Source organism: Rhinoderma darwinii, chromosome 5 (genome assembly GCF_050947455.1).
Source record: "Rhinoderma darwinii isolate aRhiDar2 chromosome 5, aRhiDar2.hap1, whole genome shotgun sequence".
Taxonomy (NCBI): domain Eukaryota; kingdom Metazoa; phylum Chordata; class Amphibia; order Anura; family Rhinodermatidae; genus Rhinoderma; species Rhinoderma darwinii.
Genome location: NC_134691.1, coordinates 256,065,249 through 256,084,379, shown reverse-complemented (window position 1 = coordinate 256,084,379; position 19,131 = coordinate 256,065,249). Strand labels below are relative to the sequence as shown.

At 44.2% G+C, this 19,131-nt stretch overlaps 1 protein-coding gene across 2 annotated transcripts in view; it reads left to right on the top strand.

Annotated features, from left to right (window-relative positions):
• Positions 1-19,131, top strand: part of LOC142651860 (epidermal growth factor receptor-like) — a 284,853-nt gene that overhangs the window by 264,880 nt on the left and 842 nt on the right. For both annotated transcript variants that reach the window (XM_075827065.1, XM_075827066.1), the window contains one exon: positions 17,968-18,088. In XM_075827065.1, coding sequence (XP_075683180.1) covers positions 17,968-18,047 — 80 coding nt within the window. In that variant the 3' untranslated portion in view covers positions 18,048-18,088. The remainder of the gene's footprint in view (positions 1-17,967; positions 18,089-19,131) is intronic.

Here is a 19,131-nt window from a genome sequence, read left to right as displayed (position 1 = left end):
TGGCACGACTTTCAAGAGTATGAGTACGGGAAGGATTTTTGAGAACAGAACGTATATCAACTGTCGGACTAAGGGCATTGTCTATATGATTACCTGTATATGTGGAAAACAGTATGTTGGCAAAACTATCAGAGAGTTCAGGAGGAGGATACGGGATCATATAGGGGACTGCAGAAGGAAGGAGGATACCCCGATATCGCGTCACGTTTGGGAATTTCATAATGGGGATAGTTCCTCTCTGAGATTCCAAGGTGTTGAATACGTGAGACCCACTATGAGAGGAGGGAATATTAATAAAATTATCCTTCAAAAGGAAGCACAGTGGATTTTTCGACTGCGCACCACTGCTCCCCTGGGTTTGAACGAACAAATTTCGTATGCGTGTTTTCTATGACATCGTTTTGTCATCCACAACCATGTACCCTTGAAATACAAGCTGGTTTAGTATGTCCCCTGTAATAGACACGAGAAGGGGTCATCTATAATCCAGGGAGAGATAGAACACTGTAAGGATACATGGTTTGTGAGTATGGGTAGCTGTCTTTACCTCGTACTATGGCTATGTACCATCTTGATATAGTATTAAGTACACCCTAGTAACCCGTGTAGATGTCTGTGGAGGTTTAAACATCTCGATTTCGTTTGAGGAGTAGTGTTGCATGCTTGTAACCTACCCAGTGATATGTGTGCGTCCTGTGGTCGTCATAGCAACGAGACGCAACTGTGGTGTCGGCCAGACGTTCTTATGCCGTGCACTGTGTTCACTCTGCAATCTGGTAGTAATGGGGGTTTTTGGGCCGGTTGTTCGGCGCATTGTCCTCTACTTAGGACATTGCATCCACTCACAGTTTAATACTCCCCATTGAAGCATTGGATCCGCTTTTGGATCTCCAGCGTTACTAGGGACGCTAGTCGTCTTACATATACCCTATTGGCTGCCGAAAATTGAAGGCGTGCCACAATCCTGACAGGTCCTGAGTGACGTGTCGGATGTGGATTGGTGGTACGCCGGGGGCATGTCAATATGGGGGGCGGGCCCTAGCCGCTTAAAAGACCGGCACCTCGCCGGCTCGTGTGCGACCATTGTATCTTGATCGTGCACGGGCCGGGAGGTTCATTAATGCACACAACCGTGCGCTCCGGCATTTAAATCAAAAATTATCGTTTAACACTAATAATCCCTGAAGAGGTTCCACCAGTAACGGTGGTTCTGAAACGCGTAGGATTAACGATAGAATATTACAACTAACAATCTAACTTTGAGAAGTATACTGGTCAGTGATCTCGTAATAGGGGGCTTGCGACCAAACCTTGGAGGTTTTGACCCTATTGCTGACCAGAGTATTGTACGTGGCTTTAAGAGCCGGACGAGCGCAACATAGCGCAAGGTGTAGCGTGGTACGGCGCTATTACCAGTCAATCGTTGGGATTCAGCATATATATATAATAGCTGACCTAATGATTGAGCCTGTTAATTTGGCTCTAAGGGCCCATTTTTAAGAATATCATAATAAATTTATTTTAATCGTTCAAATCAGGCAGTCATTTTTACAATTTAACGGAACGAAAACCTTGGTTATCAGTGAGATAGTAATATATCAATTATTCTAGTTTGTGGAATTTAATTGGAGATGGCAGGATTCCTCACAGGGGATATTAATACGGATAAGTGGATGCATGACGCTAGGGAGGTGTTCTCAGAGAATGAGATTGCACCATCCATCCAGAATATGAGTATCACCGTAGCTTTTCGGCAGTTAACTAAAATCTACAAGGACCACATAAGAGCTTGGTGGGAAATTCAGACACTAGAGACATATATTAAAAATCAAATTGTTCCGAGGGGACTGAGAATCTCTTTAATACCAGCAGCGAGGATTAGATCACCGGAACTCCTGAAAAAGTGGGAAAAGGAGTCCATAGAATCCTCTCTGAGATTTATGAATATTCTATTAGAGGAGGAGAAAAGGTGTATTAATAAAAGCAGTCAAGAACTGAAAGATAGCATAATTGCTGCTCAGAGATTCGCAAGTAACCTTGAATATGAGAGGAAAGAGAGTACCCTACAATTGGCAGTAGAGAAATTTACAGGACACATAAAGGAGAGGAAGCACTTTCAATTTGTACGCGATACCCTGGATTTTAAGGAGGGGAGAGTGTTTGACTATAGTGCTAGAATGACAGCACCACATAACCCTGACACTGACATTTCTTCATCAGAGCAAGAGTGCTCAGACTCTGAACTAGGTAGAAACCATCAAAGAAGACAAAGAGGAATGGGAATGAGCAGATACCCTACTCGGGTCAATTCAAGAGGTAGAGGGAGGGGCAAAGGCCCTAATAGGGGGGCTGGTTTTTTAGCCAAGAGCCACCCCATCTCAGAGTACCTCCTGAGGGACAGGAGAGAACTATAAGGTCTAGTTCGAGTGGGGTTGATGAGGAAACACAGGTCATTAACCTGTCCTCACGTATCTTATCAAAGGATGAGGTTGCCATACTCAAGAGGGGTCTATCATTTGTCCCAACAGGTAGATTTAACCTATTCACATGGGTGAAGGACCTAAACTTGTTTGGTAGAAAACTAAAATGGAAAAAATTTTTTAGGACACATGATAGACGCAAGTGTCTTGAGCTAGGTTTAGTGGAGGATGATCTTCCTGATCTCAGACTGTTGGAGGGGTTATGGGAGGAAGGCCAAAGGGAGGAAGGAAAAGGTCCATTCACGGATCTAAGGGTTCCTTCTAGTAAATTCGCGCCTCTCAACGATAATACCCCGATCGATGTGTTCATTAAGGTGGTGGAGGATCAACTTCGGTCACTAGACAAATCTAAATGTGGCCGATTTAATACAACCAGAGAGGAAATGGCAGGACTTAGATCGCTGGAAAATGATGACAGTATTATTATCAAACCATCTGATAAGGGTGGGAATACTGTGGTCATGGACCGGATCAAGTACAAGGCGATGTGTTATAAAATACTGCAAGACAAACAGTGTTATAGGGTGCTAGAAACAGATCCGACGATGATTTTCAAAAACCAATTGAAGGGGATTTTAGGTCCTGCAAAAACTTTGGACCTTATTAGTGAGAAGGAGATGAGCTTCATGCTGACTGATTTTCCCCAAATTGCTACCTTTTATAGTTTGCCAAAAATCCATAAAGGACTGGAGCCATTAAAGGGTAGACCAATCGTCTCGGGCATCAACAGTCTGTCACAAAATGCTAGCCTGTATATTGACAGGATTTTGAGACCATTTGTGGTGTCACTCCCATCATATATCAGGGATACGATGGATGCTCTAAGGAAGTTGGATGGTATTAGATGTGAACAGGACGTTTTACTGGCCTCCTTAGATGTTGAGGCACTGTATAGCTCTATCCCACATGATCAGGGTTGTCTTGCCATTCAACATTTCCTTAGGGGGAAAGGAACCCAATTTGCAGCTCATAATGAATTTGTTATCTCGCTCCTTAAATATATCCTTGAGCACAATTTCTTTCTATTTGACCAGAAATATTACCACCAACTCAGGGGAGTCGCGATGGGGAGCCCTTGTGCACCCACGTATGCGAACTTATACCTGGGTTGGTGGGAGGAGTTATGTGTTTTTTGTGAAAAAATGGAACAATGGGTATCGCATATCATACTATGGATAAGATTCATCGATGACATTTTAATATTATGGAAAGGGACCCAGGTGGAGTTTGAGAAATTTGTGGCCATACTGAATGTTAATGATAAAGGTTTGTTTTTCACATCAGAAATTAGTGTGAACAAAATTACTTTTTTGGATATAGTGATATCGAAATCCGCGGGTGGAAATATTCATACCAACATGTTTCGTAAAGAAACGGCCACAAATAGCTTACTTAGGTGGGAGAGCTGTCACCCTATGAATTTAAAACGGGGAATACCAAAGGGTCAGTACTTGAGGGCACGACGAAACTGTTCCACTGTATCTGATTTCTAAATATCGGCATGTGAACTGGAAAACAGATTTATTAATAGAGGATACCCGAGACACATTCTAAGAGGGGCTTATCAGAACGCCCTAGGATGTAACCGTGATGATTTATTGAATCCCAGACCAAAGCAAAGTGATGACAATATCATCAGAGTCATTGGCACATTTGACTCAGCTAGTTCGGAGATCAGGGAAATCCTCCAATGTTATTGGGGGATCCTTGAGGCTGATCCAGATATTGGAGATTTGGTGGGACATTCTCCCTTGATTACGTTCAGGAGGGGTAGGAATATCAAGGATTATGTGGTACATAGCCATATGGGTAGACAGGACCCCTCTACTACGTGGCTCAATGGTAACCTCAAAGGGACGTATAGATGTGGATCATGTAAGGCGTGTGCCTCTATTCAATGTGGCACGACTTTCAAGAGTATGAGTACGGGAAGGATTTTTGAGAACAGAACGTATATCAACTGTCGGACTAAGGGCATTGTCTATATGATTACCTGTATATGTGGAAAACAGTATGTTGGCAAAACTATCAGAGAGTTCAGGAGGAGGATACGGGATCATATAGGGGACTGCAGAAGGAAGGAGGATACCCCGATATCGCGTCACGTTTGGGAATTTCATAATGGGGATAGTTCCTCTCTGAGATTCCAAGGTGTTGAATACGTGAGACCCACTATGAGAGGAGGGAATATTAATAAAATTATCCTTCAAAAGGAAGCACAGTGGATTTTTCGACTGCGCACCACTGCTCCCCTGGGTTTGAACGAACAAATTTCGTATGCGTGTTTTCTATGACATCGTTTTGTCATCCACAACCATGTACCCTTGAAATACAAGCTGGTTTAGTATGTCCCCTGTAATAGACACGAGAAGGGGTCATCTATAATCCAGGGAGAGATAGAACACTGTAAGGATACATGGTTTGTGAGTATGGGTAGCTGTCTTTACCTCGTACTATGGCTATGTACCATCTTGATATAGTATTAAGTACACCCTAGTAACCCGTGTAGATGTCTGTGGAGGTTTAAACATCTCGATTTCGTTTGAGGAGTAGTGTTGCATGCTTGTAACCTACCCAGTGATATGTGTGCGTCCTGTGGTCGTCATAGCAACGAGACGCAACTGTGGTGTCGGCCAGACGTTCTTATGCCGTGCACTGTGTTCACTCTGCAATCTGGTAGTAATGGGGGTTTTTGGGCCGGTTGTTCGGCGCATTGTCCTCTACTTAGGACATTGCATCCACTCACAGTTTAATACTCCCCATTGAAGCATTGGATCCGCTTTTGGATCTCCAGCGTTACTAGGGACGCTAGTCGTCTTACATATACCCTATTGGCTGCCGAAAATTGAAGGCGTGCCACAATCCTGACAGGTCCTGAGTGACGTGTCGGATGTGGATTGGTGGTACGCCGGGGGCATGTCAATATGGGGGGCGGGCCCTAGCCGCTTAAAAGACCGGCACCTCGCCGGCTCGTGTGCGACCATTGTATCTTGATCGTGCACGGGCCGGGAGGTTCATTAATGCACACAACCGTGCGCTCCGGCATTTAAATCAAAAATTATCGTTTAACACTAATAATCCCTGAAGAGGTTCCACCAGTAACGGTGGTTCTGAAACGCGTAGGATTAACGATAGAATATTACAACTAACAATCTAACTTTGAGAAGTATACTGGTCAGTGATCTCGTAATAGGGGGCTTGCGACCAAACCTTGGAGGTTTTGACCCTATTGCTGACCAGAGTATTGTACGTGGCTTTAAGAGCCGGACGAGCGCAACATAGCGCAAGGTGTAGCGTGGTACGGCGCTATTACCAGTCAATCGTTGGGATTCAGCATATATATATAATAGCTGACCTAATGATTGAGCCTGTTAATTTGGCTCTAAGGGCCCATTTTTAAGAATATCATAATAAATTTATTTTAATCGTTCAAATCAGGCAGTCATTTTTAGTTAGAACTCTTACCTTACATCCCTGCAATTATGAGTTCGAATCTGACCAAGGATAAACAGCTGCATGGAGTTTCTATTATTTCCTCATGTTTACGTGGGTTCTGTCCACGTGTTCCTGTTTCTTACCACACGCCGAGAATATATTAATAAGTAATTGGCTTCATATGAAAATGGCCCGAGTATAGTATGTGTGTTTTTTTAAGATAAGGAATTTAGATTGTAACAGTGAGTGATGGCAATCTCTGTACAGTGCTGCAGAAATTTTATCAGGAATAGGCGTTTGCTACCTATTTTCTCCAGTTGTCTATCAATATTGAGTGATGCCAAGAAAGCATAGTTGCTATTATTTCAACATTTTTGTTTGAAATTTTATTACGTGCTTCCAGAAACCCTGTGTTTGTGGACAGGACCAAAGTAAGTAGAACATAGTTCCAGTAGGAAAACTCCTCTTCAGGCATTAGTCTATTTATTGGTCATATAACTTAGAACTACCAGTTACATGTTTACAGTGACAATCAGATTTTCTATTATGATATCTGTGTGAAACATTCTGGGGTGACTCAGCTTCTTCAAATTCTTCTTTATTTAATTTATTAATTCAAGTCATCTTTCCATTTAACTTTAGCATTTAGTAGCACTAATGGTGCTCTATTTTGAATGAGCAAGTCTTTATAAAGAAATAGAACATTTGATGAGGTCTGGTAATGGGATTTTCCATATTAGTATTCTCTTTTTGGTTCTGCCTTTCATGTCTGGCCTTGGTAGGTAAGGTTGATTTAATCTTTTAAACACTGTCCCAAGTGTCTCTTGTCTGTCAGTATTAGGGTATGTTCACACGGCTTATTTTCATAAACACCCCAAAAACCGGCTGAAAAAAACAGAAGCTGGATGTCTCCAAACATCTGGCAATTGGTTTCAACGGGAAAAATGTTTTTTCGTTCCGACGGAGCATTTTTTTAGGCGGCCGTTTGAAAAAACGCTTCATAAAAAAATGCACCGTAAAAAGAAGTGCGTGTCACTTCTTAAGCCGTTTTGGAGCTGTGTTTCATTGGGTCAATAGAAAAACAGCTCAAAAAACGGCCTAAAAAAAGCCTTTAAAAAACGTTTGTGGTTACAAAAACGGCTGAAAATCAGAGACTGTTTTCTCTTGAAAACAGCTGCGTATTTTACAGACTTTTTGTTAAGTGTGTAATCATACCTTTAGGCTTCTCTCGCGCGTTTTTTTTTTGCGGCATTTTTTTTTTTGTATAATGGTACATGTGTTTTTTTTCATGCCGTTTATTGTAGCATTTTGTCAAATTAGTGTGTTTTACTACCTGCATTTTTACATGTTTTTTTTTTCTCTGAGACTTTTTTCACAGTGCAAATCATGCATTTCAGAGACCATGTGATTTAAAGATTCCTCTTTGAAACATGAATTATTCTGAAAAAAATCTTTGCAAAAAATGCCATAAAAGAGCAACATACATTGACTCATGCCTTTTTTGGATCAGACAAAAAAAACTAATGGAGGTCTATGGGAGAAATATGACACTAACTGTCTAATAAACAGCAAACCAATCCTAAGATGCTATTGCCAAAATACGCCAAAAAAAAGGACAAAAAAACCCCCAAAACTTACTGTTTGTAGTGTTTGTAGTCTATGACTATAAGCTAACATCTGGCTGCAGCGTTTATTTTCCAATAGAGTAAAAATAAAGTAAAAACACCCCAAAACATTTAATTTATCCTAAAAACACTGTGTTTGAAGGAAACTTTATGAAGGTTTAATGTGTATCTCTTTATACTCAAATGTTCTCCAGGTCCTACTGGTGGTAGAGGTGGTAAAGTTGTGTAGCTAAATAGTATTGGTGGAATTCAAGAAAATTGTAAAATAAAATACTCATTTCTAAATTTACCTGATTTATTTCATTTGTGACATGGGTAGAGGTTGGTTAGTCCTGGAAAAGGGTTTTCACTAGTATTCTCTCTGCTCTACTACGATCCCAAATGTGTTAGACAACTTTCCAAGAATTCTACAGCTTGCATTTCTCCTGATTGTCCATGCATGACTAAGATATCAATTTTGATTTTGTTGACATAATTAGGCACATATATTTTTTGAGATAGCTAGAAAGTATGCTGGATACAGAAATTATGATTCTATCTTTCATATAGATAGTAGTAGGAAGAAGTTCTAGACAAAGGATAGAGAGCCTAGAAAGTGCAGGATCAGTGTTTTCAAGTTTAAAACTTTATGGTCATGAAGGCGACAACTGACACATTTGTAGCAGGGTCAGTCAAAACAGGTAGGTAAATATCCCAATACATATTCTCTGGGAGCAGGGAGTCTAAACTTTTAGAAATGGAGACCAAAAACAACAAGCTCTGTGAACCACAGAAAATAGTGAGCAGGGCTTCTAATCAGAATCTTCCTTGCAGTTTTGTTTGTCAGACTACAATAGTGGTGGTAGCACAGGCAAGGGTATAGTCATTGATATGAATCTCGGCACATTAAAGGCCCTTTTACATTGGCCAATAATTGGACAAACGAGCGCACTTTTGAATGCTTGTTCTCAATCATCGGCCCGTGTAACAGCCTAGCAATCAGCCAACAAACTAACATAAGCTCATTTTTTGGCTGATTGCGGTTCAAGAAAATATCAGTTGTTGGCTGCCCATCTCCCCGTGTAAACAGGAATGGGCTGCTTACAATAATGAAACTGTAGGTGCCCAATTGATAGCACATATAGTAGCGATGATTAATCCATGTAAATGGAGCTAAACTAGTGCAATCAACTTTCTATACATCATTGATAGACGCTCGTTAACCCCTTACCGACATCCGCCGTACATAAAGTTTTTACAAAATGTACAAAAAAATAAATAACTTTTCCCATTTTTCACCTAAAGTTATGTAAGCTATGAAAAAAATAAACATGGTTTATTATTCTTGTACTGTCGCATCCATAAGGCTACGAACACACAGGGCGGATACGCTATGTAAAAGTACACAGCTTTGGACCCCGCAGAGAATTCTGGCTGGAAAACCGCACCAAATTGTGGTGCAGTTTTTCAGGCGGAATTTCCTCTGTGGAAAAAAGCAGGTTAAAAAAAAACAAAAAAAACTTATACGTACCCCTAGTCATGGCAACGAGTCCCTCTGTTAGCTGTGCAGCCTACCCTCCTGGGCTGATGTTCCATTCCATGTGACTGCTTCAGCCTGTGATTGGCTGCAGCCAGGGTCAGACTGGCCCACCAGAGAACCAGAGGATCCTCCGGTGGGCCCAGGCTCTTACACAATAAAGAACCTTGAATGTCCAGCAGAAGACAACACCATTTAGAGGTCTTTGGAGCCAATGATTTTCCACTAGGGTCTATTACTAATGGGATAATTCACAAACTACCTAAGGGACCTTTTTTATATGTCCAGAGAATCATCTCTGGTGGGCCCAAGGATCCCCAGTCCGACGCTGGCTGCAGCAGTTACATAAAATGAAATGTCATCCCAGGATGCCGGCCTGGATGGAGAAGCATAGCGATCCGGGCAAGTATAAGTATTTTTTTTTTTTGCTGAGTTACAATTTTGCGGCAGAATCACAGCTTTCCGCTGGAAAAAATCGCTACATCTGCTATTTGTTCCGGGTTTTAGCTCCTCATTGAATTCAATGGGGAAAACCCACAATAGAGACACAGCGATTCCAAAGCATAAATTGACATGCTGTGGATTAAAAAAATGGTAAATTTTCAATGGTTTTTCGGCTGATTTTTTTAAGCAACTATGCTGCTACTGTAATACACTGCAGATTTTCCGCAATTAAATCCGTTGCAGAAAAATCTGTAGTGTTTACGCTACATGAGGACATACCCTAAAGGTCTGCACTATTCTAATTTAACACAGTGAACACAGTCGAAAAGTAGCATGTACCCCACAATGGTATCAATACCATACAGATAGTCCCGCAAAAAAGCCAGCTCTAAAACAGCTCTATCAATGAGAAAATATAAAAATGGTCTCAGAATTTGGCCACACAGAACTAATGTTTTAAAAACAAATTGTTTTTATTTTGATAAAGTAGTAAAGCAAAAAAAAACAATAAAAATTTGGTATCGCCACATTTGTACTGACCCGCAGAATAATTATAATAATAAATCCACTAAATAATTTGTAAAAGTTTCTTAGTAAATTATATGGTACATAAATTGATGCCATCCAAAATAAAAGTTATCCCGCAAAAAAAGCCCTTATATGCCTATGTAAGTAAAAAAATTAAGTTATGGCTCTTGAAATGCAGGGAGAAAAAAAAATGGCTGCTGGAAGAAGAAGTTAAAGGGAATCTGGCAACAGATTTTCACCTCCCAAACCGCTAATACCACTATATAGTGAAGGACGATAGTTTTTCAAACATACCTATGATTCCGAAGTCAGTCCATCGTGAACTATAACATAGTTACTGTCACGGACACATGGTATGTGGACCCAATAGGCCGCTCCGCCGTAGCGGGGAGGCAGCTGACCAGGTCACCGTCTATGCGAAAGTCAATGGCAGACAGTAACGCTAGGGTACCTGCAATAGTCCGGACGGTGGCTGTGACTTCAGCACGGATGGAGGCTGGTGCGGCAGGGGGCGCCAGACGTGGCGGGCAGTATCCGATGTAGCAGAAGACACTGGACGTGGCAGAAGACACTGGACGTGGCAAACGACACTGGACGTGGCAAACGAGACTGGACGTGGCAGAAGACACTGGACGTGGCAGAAGACACTGGACGTGGCAGAAGACACGACTCCAACGCTGGTAGGCACAGGAACTAGAACAATACGGAATACAGGAACGGGTAACAGGGCACGGGTAACAACTGGAACGGGGAAACACTAAGGGACCATTTGCGAGACAGACTGGGATAGACTAACAACGCTCAGGCAAGGATCAAAAGGCCTGGGGCCTTCTTATAGACTAGGAAATCAGGGCAGTTGATGATGATCCTTTTGTGCGCGCGCTGCCCCTTTAAGGCCGTGCGCGAGCGAGCGCGCGCATCCTACGGGACACAGCAGGACGGAGCGGAAGTGAGCGCTGGCGTCTCCTAGGAAGGAGACAGGGACCAGCGCTCATGGATCCATGGCTGCGGGCATCGGGGGTGAGTAAACCCGACGGCCCGCTGCCATGGACGCTACAGTATCCCCCCTCTTCTTGGGATCAGAGCGAGAGAAGAACTTTTTAATGAGAGCAGGAGCACTGAGGTTCTCTTCTGGCTCCCAGGACCTCTCCTCAGGACCAAACCCTCTCCAGTCCACCAAATAGAAAGTCCTTCCTCCTACCCTTTTGCAGTCCAGGATCTCCTTTACCTCAAATACATCAGAAGGACCGCTGGGAGCAACTGTGGAACTAGAAGTATTGCTGTAGCGGTTCAGGACCACTGGTTTCAGGAGGGACACATGGAAGGAGTTAGGGATTCTGAGAGTAGGAGGCAGCCGCAGCTTATAGGAGACAGGGTTGATCCGCTGCAGAATCTCGAAAGGACCAAGGAACCTGGGAGCGAACTTGTATGAGGGTACCTTCAAGCGAATGTTCCGAGAGGACAGCCAGACTTTAGTCCCCGGAAGATACTGAGGCGGCTCTCTTCTCTTAGTATCTGCCTTTCACTTCATGCGATCTACTGCCAGCAAAATAGAGGACCGGGTCTGTTGCCAGATTTGCAGGAAGTCCCCATATGCAGAGTCAGCAGCGGGTACCTGAGATGAAGTCGACACAGGGAGAGGGACTCTGGGTTGTTGACTGTACACGATGTGAAACGGAGTGGAAGTGGTGGACTCACTTGTGTGGTTGTTGTATGAAAACTCGGCCCATGGAAGAAGCTGTACCCAGTTATCGTGCTGTGAAGAGATGAAGTGGCGGAGATAATTTTCCATGATCTGGTTGATCCTCTCAACTTGCCCATTGGATTGGGGGTGATAGGCAGAGGAAAAGTCCAAACTCACATCCAGGAGTTTACAGAGGGCTCTCCAGAACTTAGAGGTAAACTGAACCCCCCGGTCGGACACAATGTGAAGAGGCAAGCCATGCAAGCGGAAGATGTGCTGAATGAAGGGACTCGCCAGTCGGGGAGCAGAAGGTAGGCCGGTCAGCGGGATAAAATGTGCCATCTTAGAGAACCGCTCCCCCACCACCCAGATGATGTTGCATCCTGGTGAGGTAGGAAGGTCTGTGAATAAGTCCATTGCGATGTGCTGCCAGGGGGCATTGGGTACAGGCAGAGGTTGAAGCAGGCCGGCAGGCTTGGAGTGAGTCACTTTGTTAGAGGCACACACCGTGCAAGAAGAGACAAAGTCCAGAACATCTTTAGGTAGCGTGGGCCACCAGAAGTGACGGGCAATCAGGTCTTGGGTTTTACGGACACCAGCGTGCCCAGCTAGTTTAGAACTGTGTCCCCAGCGGAGAATTCTTTTTCTGTCTGCCAACCGAACAAAAGTTCTCCCTGGAGGGATATTTCTAAGCTGCAGAGGATTAGCGGTGACAAAGCAGGATGGGTCTATGATAGTCTGAAGGGACTCCACCGTGTCTTCCGTCTCAAATGATCTGGACAGGGCATCGGCCCTCACATTCTTGTCAGCGGGACGGTAGTGGAGCAGAAATTGGAAACGGGTGAAGAACAGCGACCACCTGGCTTGACAAGGATTTAGTCTTTGAGCGGACTGAAGGTAGGTGAGGTTCTTGTGGTCGGTGAAGATCAGGATGGGGTGAGCTGCGCCTTCTAGAAGATGTCTCCACTCCTCCAGGGCCAATTTGATAGCCAGTAGCTCCCGATCTCCAATTGATTAATTGCGCTCAGCAGAAGAAAAAAGTCTTAAGTAGTAGCCACATACTACTGCCTTTCCTTTGGAGCTCCTCTGGAACAGAAGTGCACCTGCACCAACAGAGGAAGCGTCCACTTCTAGTGAGAACTGCCGAGATACGTCAGGGTGATGGAGGATTGAAGCTGAAGTGAAGGCTTTCTTGAGGCTAATGAATGCGGACTCTGCCTCTGGAGTCCACACCTTGGCGTTCACACCCTTCTTGGTATGGGTAGAGATGGGAGCCGTCAGAGAAGAAAAGTTCGGAATAAACTGCCGGTAGAAATTGGCGAATCCCAGGAACCGTTGTATGGCCCTTAGGCCTTGAGGACGTGGCCATTCCAAGACAGACTTTAGTTTCTCAGGGTCCATCTTCAGGCCTTGATCCGAGATGACGTAGCCCAGGAAGGGCAAAGACCTCTTTTCAAAGGTGCACTTTTCCAACTTGGCATACAAGCGATTTTCTCTTAGTCGCAGAAGAACTTGACGAACATGCCTCCGATGGGTCATCAGATCTGGGGAGAAAATTAAAATATCATCGAGATAAACTACAACACACATATAGAGGAGATCTCGGAAGATATCATTAACGAACTCCTGAAATACTGCGGGAGCGTTACACAGCCCGAAGGGCATCACTAGGTATTCGTAGTGCCCATCGCGGGTGTTAAATGCCGTCTTCCATTCGTCACCACGGCGAATCCGGATTAGATTATAAGCCCCCCGCAGATCTAGCTTGGAAAAAATGTTGGCTCCTCGTATGCGATCAAAGAGCTCGGAAATAAGTGGCAACGGGTATTTGTTCTTGACTGTGATCTGATTGAGACCACGGTAGTCAATGCAGGGTCGAAGAGATCCATCTCTCTTCTTAACGAAGAAGCCTGCCCCAGCCGGGGAGGAAGATTTTCAAATAAAACCCCTCTCCAGGTTCTCCTTGATATAGGCTGACATCGATAAAGTCTCTGGCAAGGAGAGAGGATATACTCGTCCACGGGGAAGAGAAGCATTAGGAACTAGTTCAATGGGACAGTCATAATTCCGATGTGGAGGTAACGTCTCAGCCTCTCGTTTTCAAAAGACATCCGCAAAACTGGCATACTGAGATGGTAGACCGGAAAGTGACTGAGGCAGAGGGGGCACAACAGGATGGACTTGTGACAGGCAATGGCTATGGCATCTGGAACCCCATTGAAGAACCTCTCCAGAATTCCAGTCAAGGGTCGGGGCGTGTAGACTGAGCCATGGCAGACGCAGCATGATAGGATTGATAGCCTTAGGTAGTACCAGTAAGGTGATCTGTTCTGAGTGAAGAGCTCCGACCCGTAGTGTCAACGGCTCTGTGATGAGCATGATCGGATTAGGCAATGGTAGACCATTCACAGAGTCAACAGCCAGGGGTCTCTCCAGACGGACTGTGGGTAGACTAAAACGATCCACTAGATCCTGCTGGATGAAATTAGCAGCCGCTCCAGAGTCAAGATAGGCGGAGGACGGATGTGATGTCTCTCCGGTGACGATGGCCACAGGAATCGATAATCTGGAAGAAGTTTTAACGTTTGGAGACGTTCCACCTAGAGTTGCCTCTCCAATCAACTCTAGGTACTGGAGTTTCCCGGTTTCTGTGGGCATTGGCGCACAAAATGACCCTTGAGGCCACAATACATACAAAGTCCAGAGGAGCGTCTGCGCTGCTTTTCCTGTTCAGATAACCGGACTTTGTCTACCTGCATGGGTTCTTCAGGTAGCTCACTAGGAGAGGGCAATAGTGGTCTCTGGACCGAGGGTGCTGGTCTGTGGACCCGGCTCTCCTGTCGAACCTCTTGAGAGTGCTCCCGGATTCTCATATCAACCCGGGTGGCTAACAGGATGAGGGCATCCAAGGTAGAAGGAAGGTCGTGGGCTGCTAGTTCGTCCTTGATCTGAGAGGACAGTCCCTGCCAGAAGGTCGCCACCAGTGCCTCATTGTTCCATGCTAGCTCGGTTGCTAGGGTACGGGAGGAGATGGCATACTCCCCTACTGTGGAGCCTTCTTGCTTGAGGGTCAATAGAGTGGCTGCGACAGAGGATGTTCGACCCGGCCCCTCGAACACGCCACGAAAGGACTGCAGGAACAAGGCTAGATCCGCGGATACAGGTCCTTGTTGCTCCAAGATTGGGTTCGCCCATGCGAGGGTCTTGCCAGCGAGGAGGGAGATAATTTAAAAACGCCACTTTGGCCTCCTCGGAGGGGAAGAGATGAGGCCGTAGCGTAAAAAGAACCGTGCATTGATTGAGAAATCCTCTACATGCTCTGGGATCACCGTCGTAGCGAGGAGGAAGAGGCAGAGGAACTGTGGATCCGGAACAAACAGGAGGAGCAACGGGCAGAGGCACAGCAACAGCTTCAGGAGGAAGAACCGGAGGTGGAACAGCGAGTAGATCCAGGCGGACCATGATAGAATTCACCGCCTCAAGGAGTTGATCCTGACGTGTGCGTAGGTCATGCATCTCTGTCTGTATCTTCTGGACTGTGGTCTTGGGCTGGCCAGCGGGTTCCATGGCCTGAGCGTACCGTCACGGACACAGGGTATGTGGACCCACTAGGCCACTCCGCCGTAGCGGGGAGGCAGCTGAATAGGTCACAGTCTATGCGAAAGTCAATGGCAGACAGTAACGCTAGGGTACCTGCAATAGTCCGGACGGTGGCTGTGGCTTCAGCACGGATGGAGGCTGGTGCGGCAGGGGGCGCCAGACGTTGCGGGCAGTATCCGATGTAGCAGAAGACACTGGACGTGGCAGAAGACACTTGATGTGGCAAACGACACGGGACGTGGCAGAAGACACTGGACGTGGCAAAAGACACTGGACGTGGCAGAAGACACGACTCCAACGCTGGTAGGCACAGGAACTAGAACAATACGGAATACAGGAACGGGTAACAGGGCACGGGTAACAACTGGAACGGGGAAACACTAAGGGACCATTTGCGAGACAGACTGGGATAGACTAACAACGCTCAGGCAAGGATCAAAAGGCCTGGGGCCTTCTTATAGACCAGGAAATCAGGGCAGTTGATGATGATGACGATCCTTTTGTGCGCGCGCTGGCCCTTTAAGGCCGTGCGCGAGCGGAAGTGAGCGCTGGCGTCTCCTAGGAAGGAGACAGGGACCAGCGATCACAGATCCATGGCTGCGGGCGTCGGGGGGTGAGTAAACCCGACGGCCCGCGGGCATGGACGCTACAATTACATAGTTACATAGTTTGTACGGTTGAAAAAAGACACATGTCCATCAAGTTCAACCCAGGAGTGGGAAAAGAAGTGTTTTTTATTCCTCCAGGCACCGTAGGCAGATGAGCACTAAAGAGTCCTACAGTCCTAAAGTCCAGGAAGTGTCCTGCATTCTACGTGGTTTCTTCTTAAAATGCTTCCTGGATTGCAGAGTTCCAGAGCTCATTTGCATACGGCACCCTGATACATCGAAGCATATATAGAGGTATTAGAGGTTTGGGAGTCAAAAATGTGATGACAAACTTAAGGGCAGGAAATCTGTGTGAAACAAGCCTGAGGTTATGAGTTATTCTCGTGCAGAGATGTTACAGTTCTTTTCTTTTTCTTTTGTGGTAGATTATATGCATAAAACTTCAGGACACAGTGGTGGAGACTCTTACTTTGCAGCAGTAATTCTAGCGAGGTTGTTTAATCCCTTCTGAACATTCTGCCCCTTTGGCAGCCAGTACAACTTTGGACATGTACAAATAAAACCTAAATAATAAAACAAAACAAAAAATCATATTATACCCCCATACCAATAAATTTAGAAAGTAGACTTTGGCTAGGCTATACCATTAATGTTAAATAAGCGTGCATGCAACCGCTGTGACCGCCAACAATTGATACAACCAAGTGGCAGCGGGGCTGGGAAAGTGACATGCCACAGTCTCTATCAGCATTGCTCAGCTTTCTCCAGAAAAAGTTCATTGAATGCAACAGGAAAAAAAGTGGCATGGTGCCTTCCTAGTGATGCTGCCATTTAGTTTTAGCAACTGGGTGGAGTCACATGTGTTTCCTAGCATACACCATTCATTTCTTTCCTGAAACAACCCTTTTAAATCTCCTGTAATGGTGCATATGTAATAATAGTCAGTACACAACATGCCTTCTCCGCTGTATAGTCCCAATCAGATGACATTACATGTAAGTACCCAGTCTATAGGAGTTAGAGGGAGTGGGCTGTCTTGTTCTGAAACTCCAGTCACAGAGATTTCTACTCTGGCACAGGGAGCGTGACTGTAGAACACTTAGGGGGATTCAATAACTAATTTGCCCCAATTTTCAGGGAGAAAAAAGTAAGTTAGCAGATGCCTGTTTTGGGGGGGGGGGGGGGGGATAGACTTTTTCTGGTTTTCTGTCACTTGTGGCACATTTACAAAAAAGTGGGTAGGGTTTAGCGGTGGGAAAGAAACCACACATGGCCCGTCACTTTTATTATAATTTACACCAGAAATTGCAGCGGAAACCTATGCCGACTCATAGCTGTAGACTTCCGTTTGTGGTGCACAGACAGCCCAAGATGCCACAAATTTAGTAAGAGGTGCCAGTCTTAGTAAATATAGTAATCTACTACTACCTGTGACATCATGTATCTAAATCCTGTGTTACATTGTTAAGGTATTATAAATCAAATCATGGTCACTGACTTTATAGCGAATTTCATGTAATGGCCTGTTTACCTTTAAAGGGAACCTGTCACCAGCATTTCACCTATTGAGCTTTACTTATCTCTCACTGGCCGCTGCTATCAAAAGTTAATTGCCGTTATCCCCTCTCCTAAACTCCTCCTCCGACTGTAAATAACGGTCTGCAAACATTTCTCGCCTTTTTATCGTAATAATCCGGTGTCCCGTTGTACGCACACACCAGAATAGGACATCAATGCGCAAGCTCAGGATTTTGTGTGGCGAGGAGCTGTCAATCAAAAGTAAGGAGGCGGGGTAAACTCGGAAAGACTTGAGGAATGAAGATATGACTCTTTTCAAACGAAGATTTGACTCTTTTCTGCTCGTTAGCATACGGCGTGGGAACACTAAAAAACTGAATACTAAAGCTACAGAGCCGGCTAAGAAGACAATTATAGGTTATATAGAAGTGATTTTTCTCCCACTACCACCAGGTATTGCTGGTCTAATGTGAAATGCTGGTGACAGGTTCCCTTTAATATAAATGTTTTTTTTTGTTTTGTTTTTTAGTTGCTGAAGGAAAAAATTGCGACCCTTCATGTTCTGACGATGGTTGCTGGGGACCTGGACCTTCTCAGTGTTTATCCTAATGTGGACAAGAATGTCTGTCTTAATACAGCATATTGACAGGGTACCTGTTTGCATTACCTATTTTCTAAAGGCTTACTTTTTTGTTAAACTTCAAATAATATTAATCTTCTCACCAATTTCCTTTCTCATCATTGTTGGATTAACATAGCAGGATATTAGAACACCTATACAGAAAATCACGCACAAATTATTTTACACAAAATTTTAATATTTTATTAAAAGACCATACAATTAAAAAAATTCTATAAAAGACACATTACCCACGATGATGGAGATGGATCTCCTCATAGCCCTGGTCTGTATGCCTCCCTGTATTTTGACTTGGTTTCTGTCTAAATGCTTTCCATTTTGGATGATTTTTTTTGTCCACAATTACTTGAGATATAGCGTACCAGTCTTCCATCCATTTATTCTATTGAGGTTTTAGAACCCATCATCGTGGGTAATGCGTCCATTTATATATTGTTTTAAATACATGGTCTTCTAATAAAGTATTATATTTTTGTGTAAAATAGTTTGTGGATGATTTTTTTGTATAGGTGTTCCTATCTTATAGTCACACAGTCCGATAAGTTTGTTATATGCATATACTGGCCCAATCGTCTTATTAGGTGTTATAGCAGGATATTAGGTTGAACTAGATTAATTTATTGCTTTATTCAACCTTACAGTATTGTGCATGAAGGCAGACATGCTATATGTACAAATAATTCAGCATGTGCAATATTAAAAGTACAGCAATAGCGTACATTTTTTAGGCTAGTCAGAGTATGGGTATATTCAGATGAAGCAGCAATGGTGTAGCAAAAGGAAACACTCTTACCGCACCACAATAACCACATTTGAAAAAATTCTGTCTATTTAGACGCCTTTTTGGAAGGTTTCCCTATAATTGCGTTTAGAGGTTTTATATACAATATCATGATACAATATCATATCATGACATGAGCCATTTACTGAACTTGCTGTCACTACCATCTTTCAAGCATGCTAAACTACACACGTCATTTTTGTTTGCTAAGCAATAGAAAATTCATTAATATTAACCTCTTCCCAACCAGCACTGTAAATGCCCACCAACAA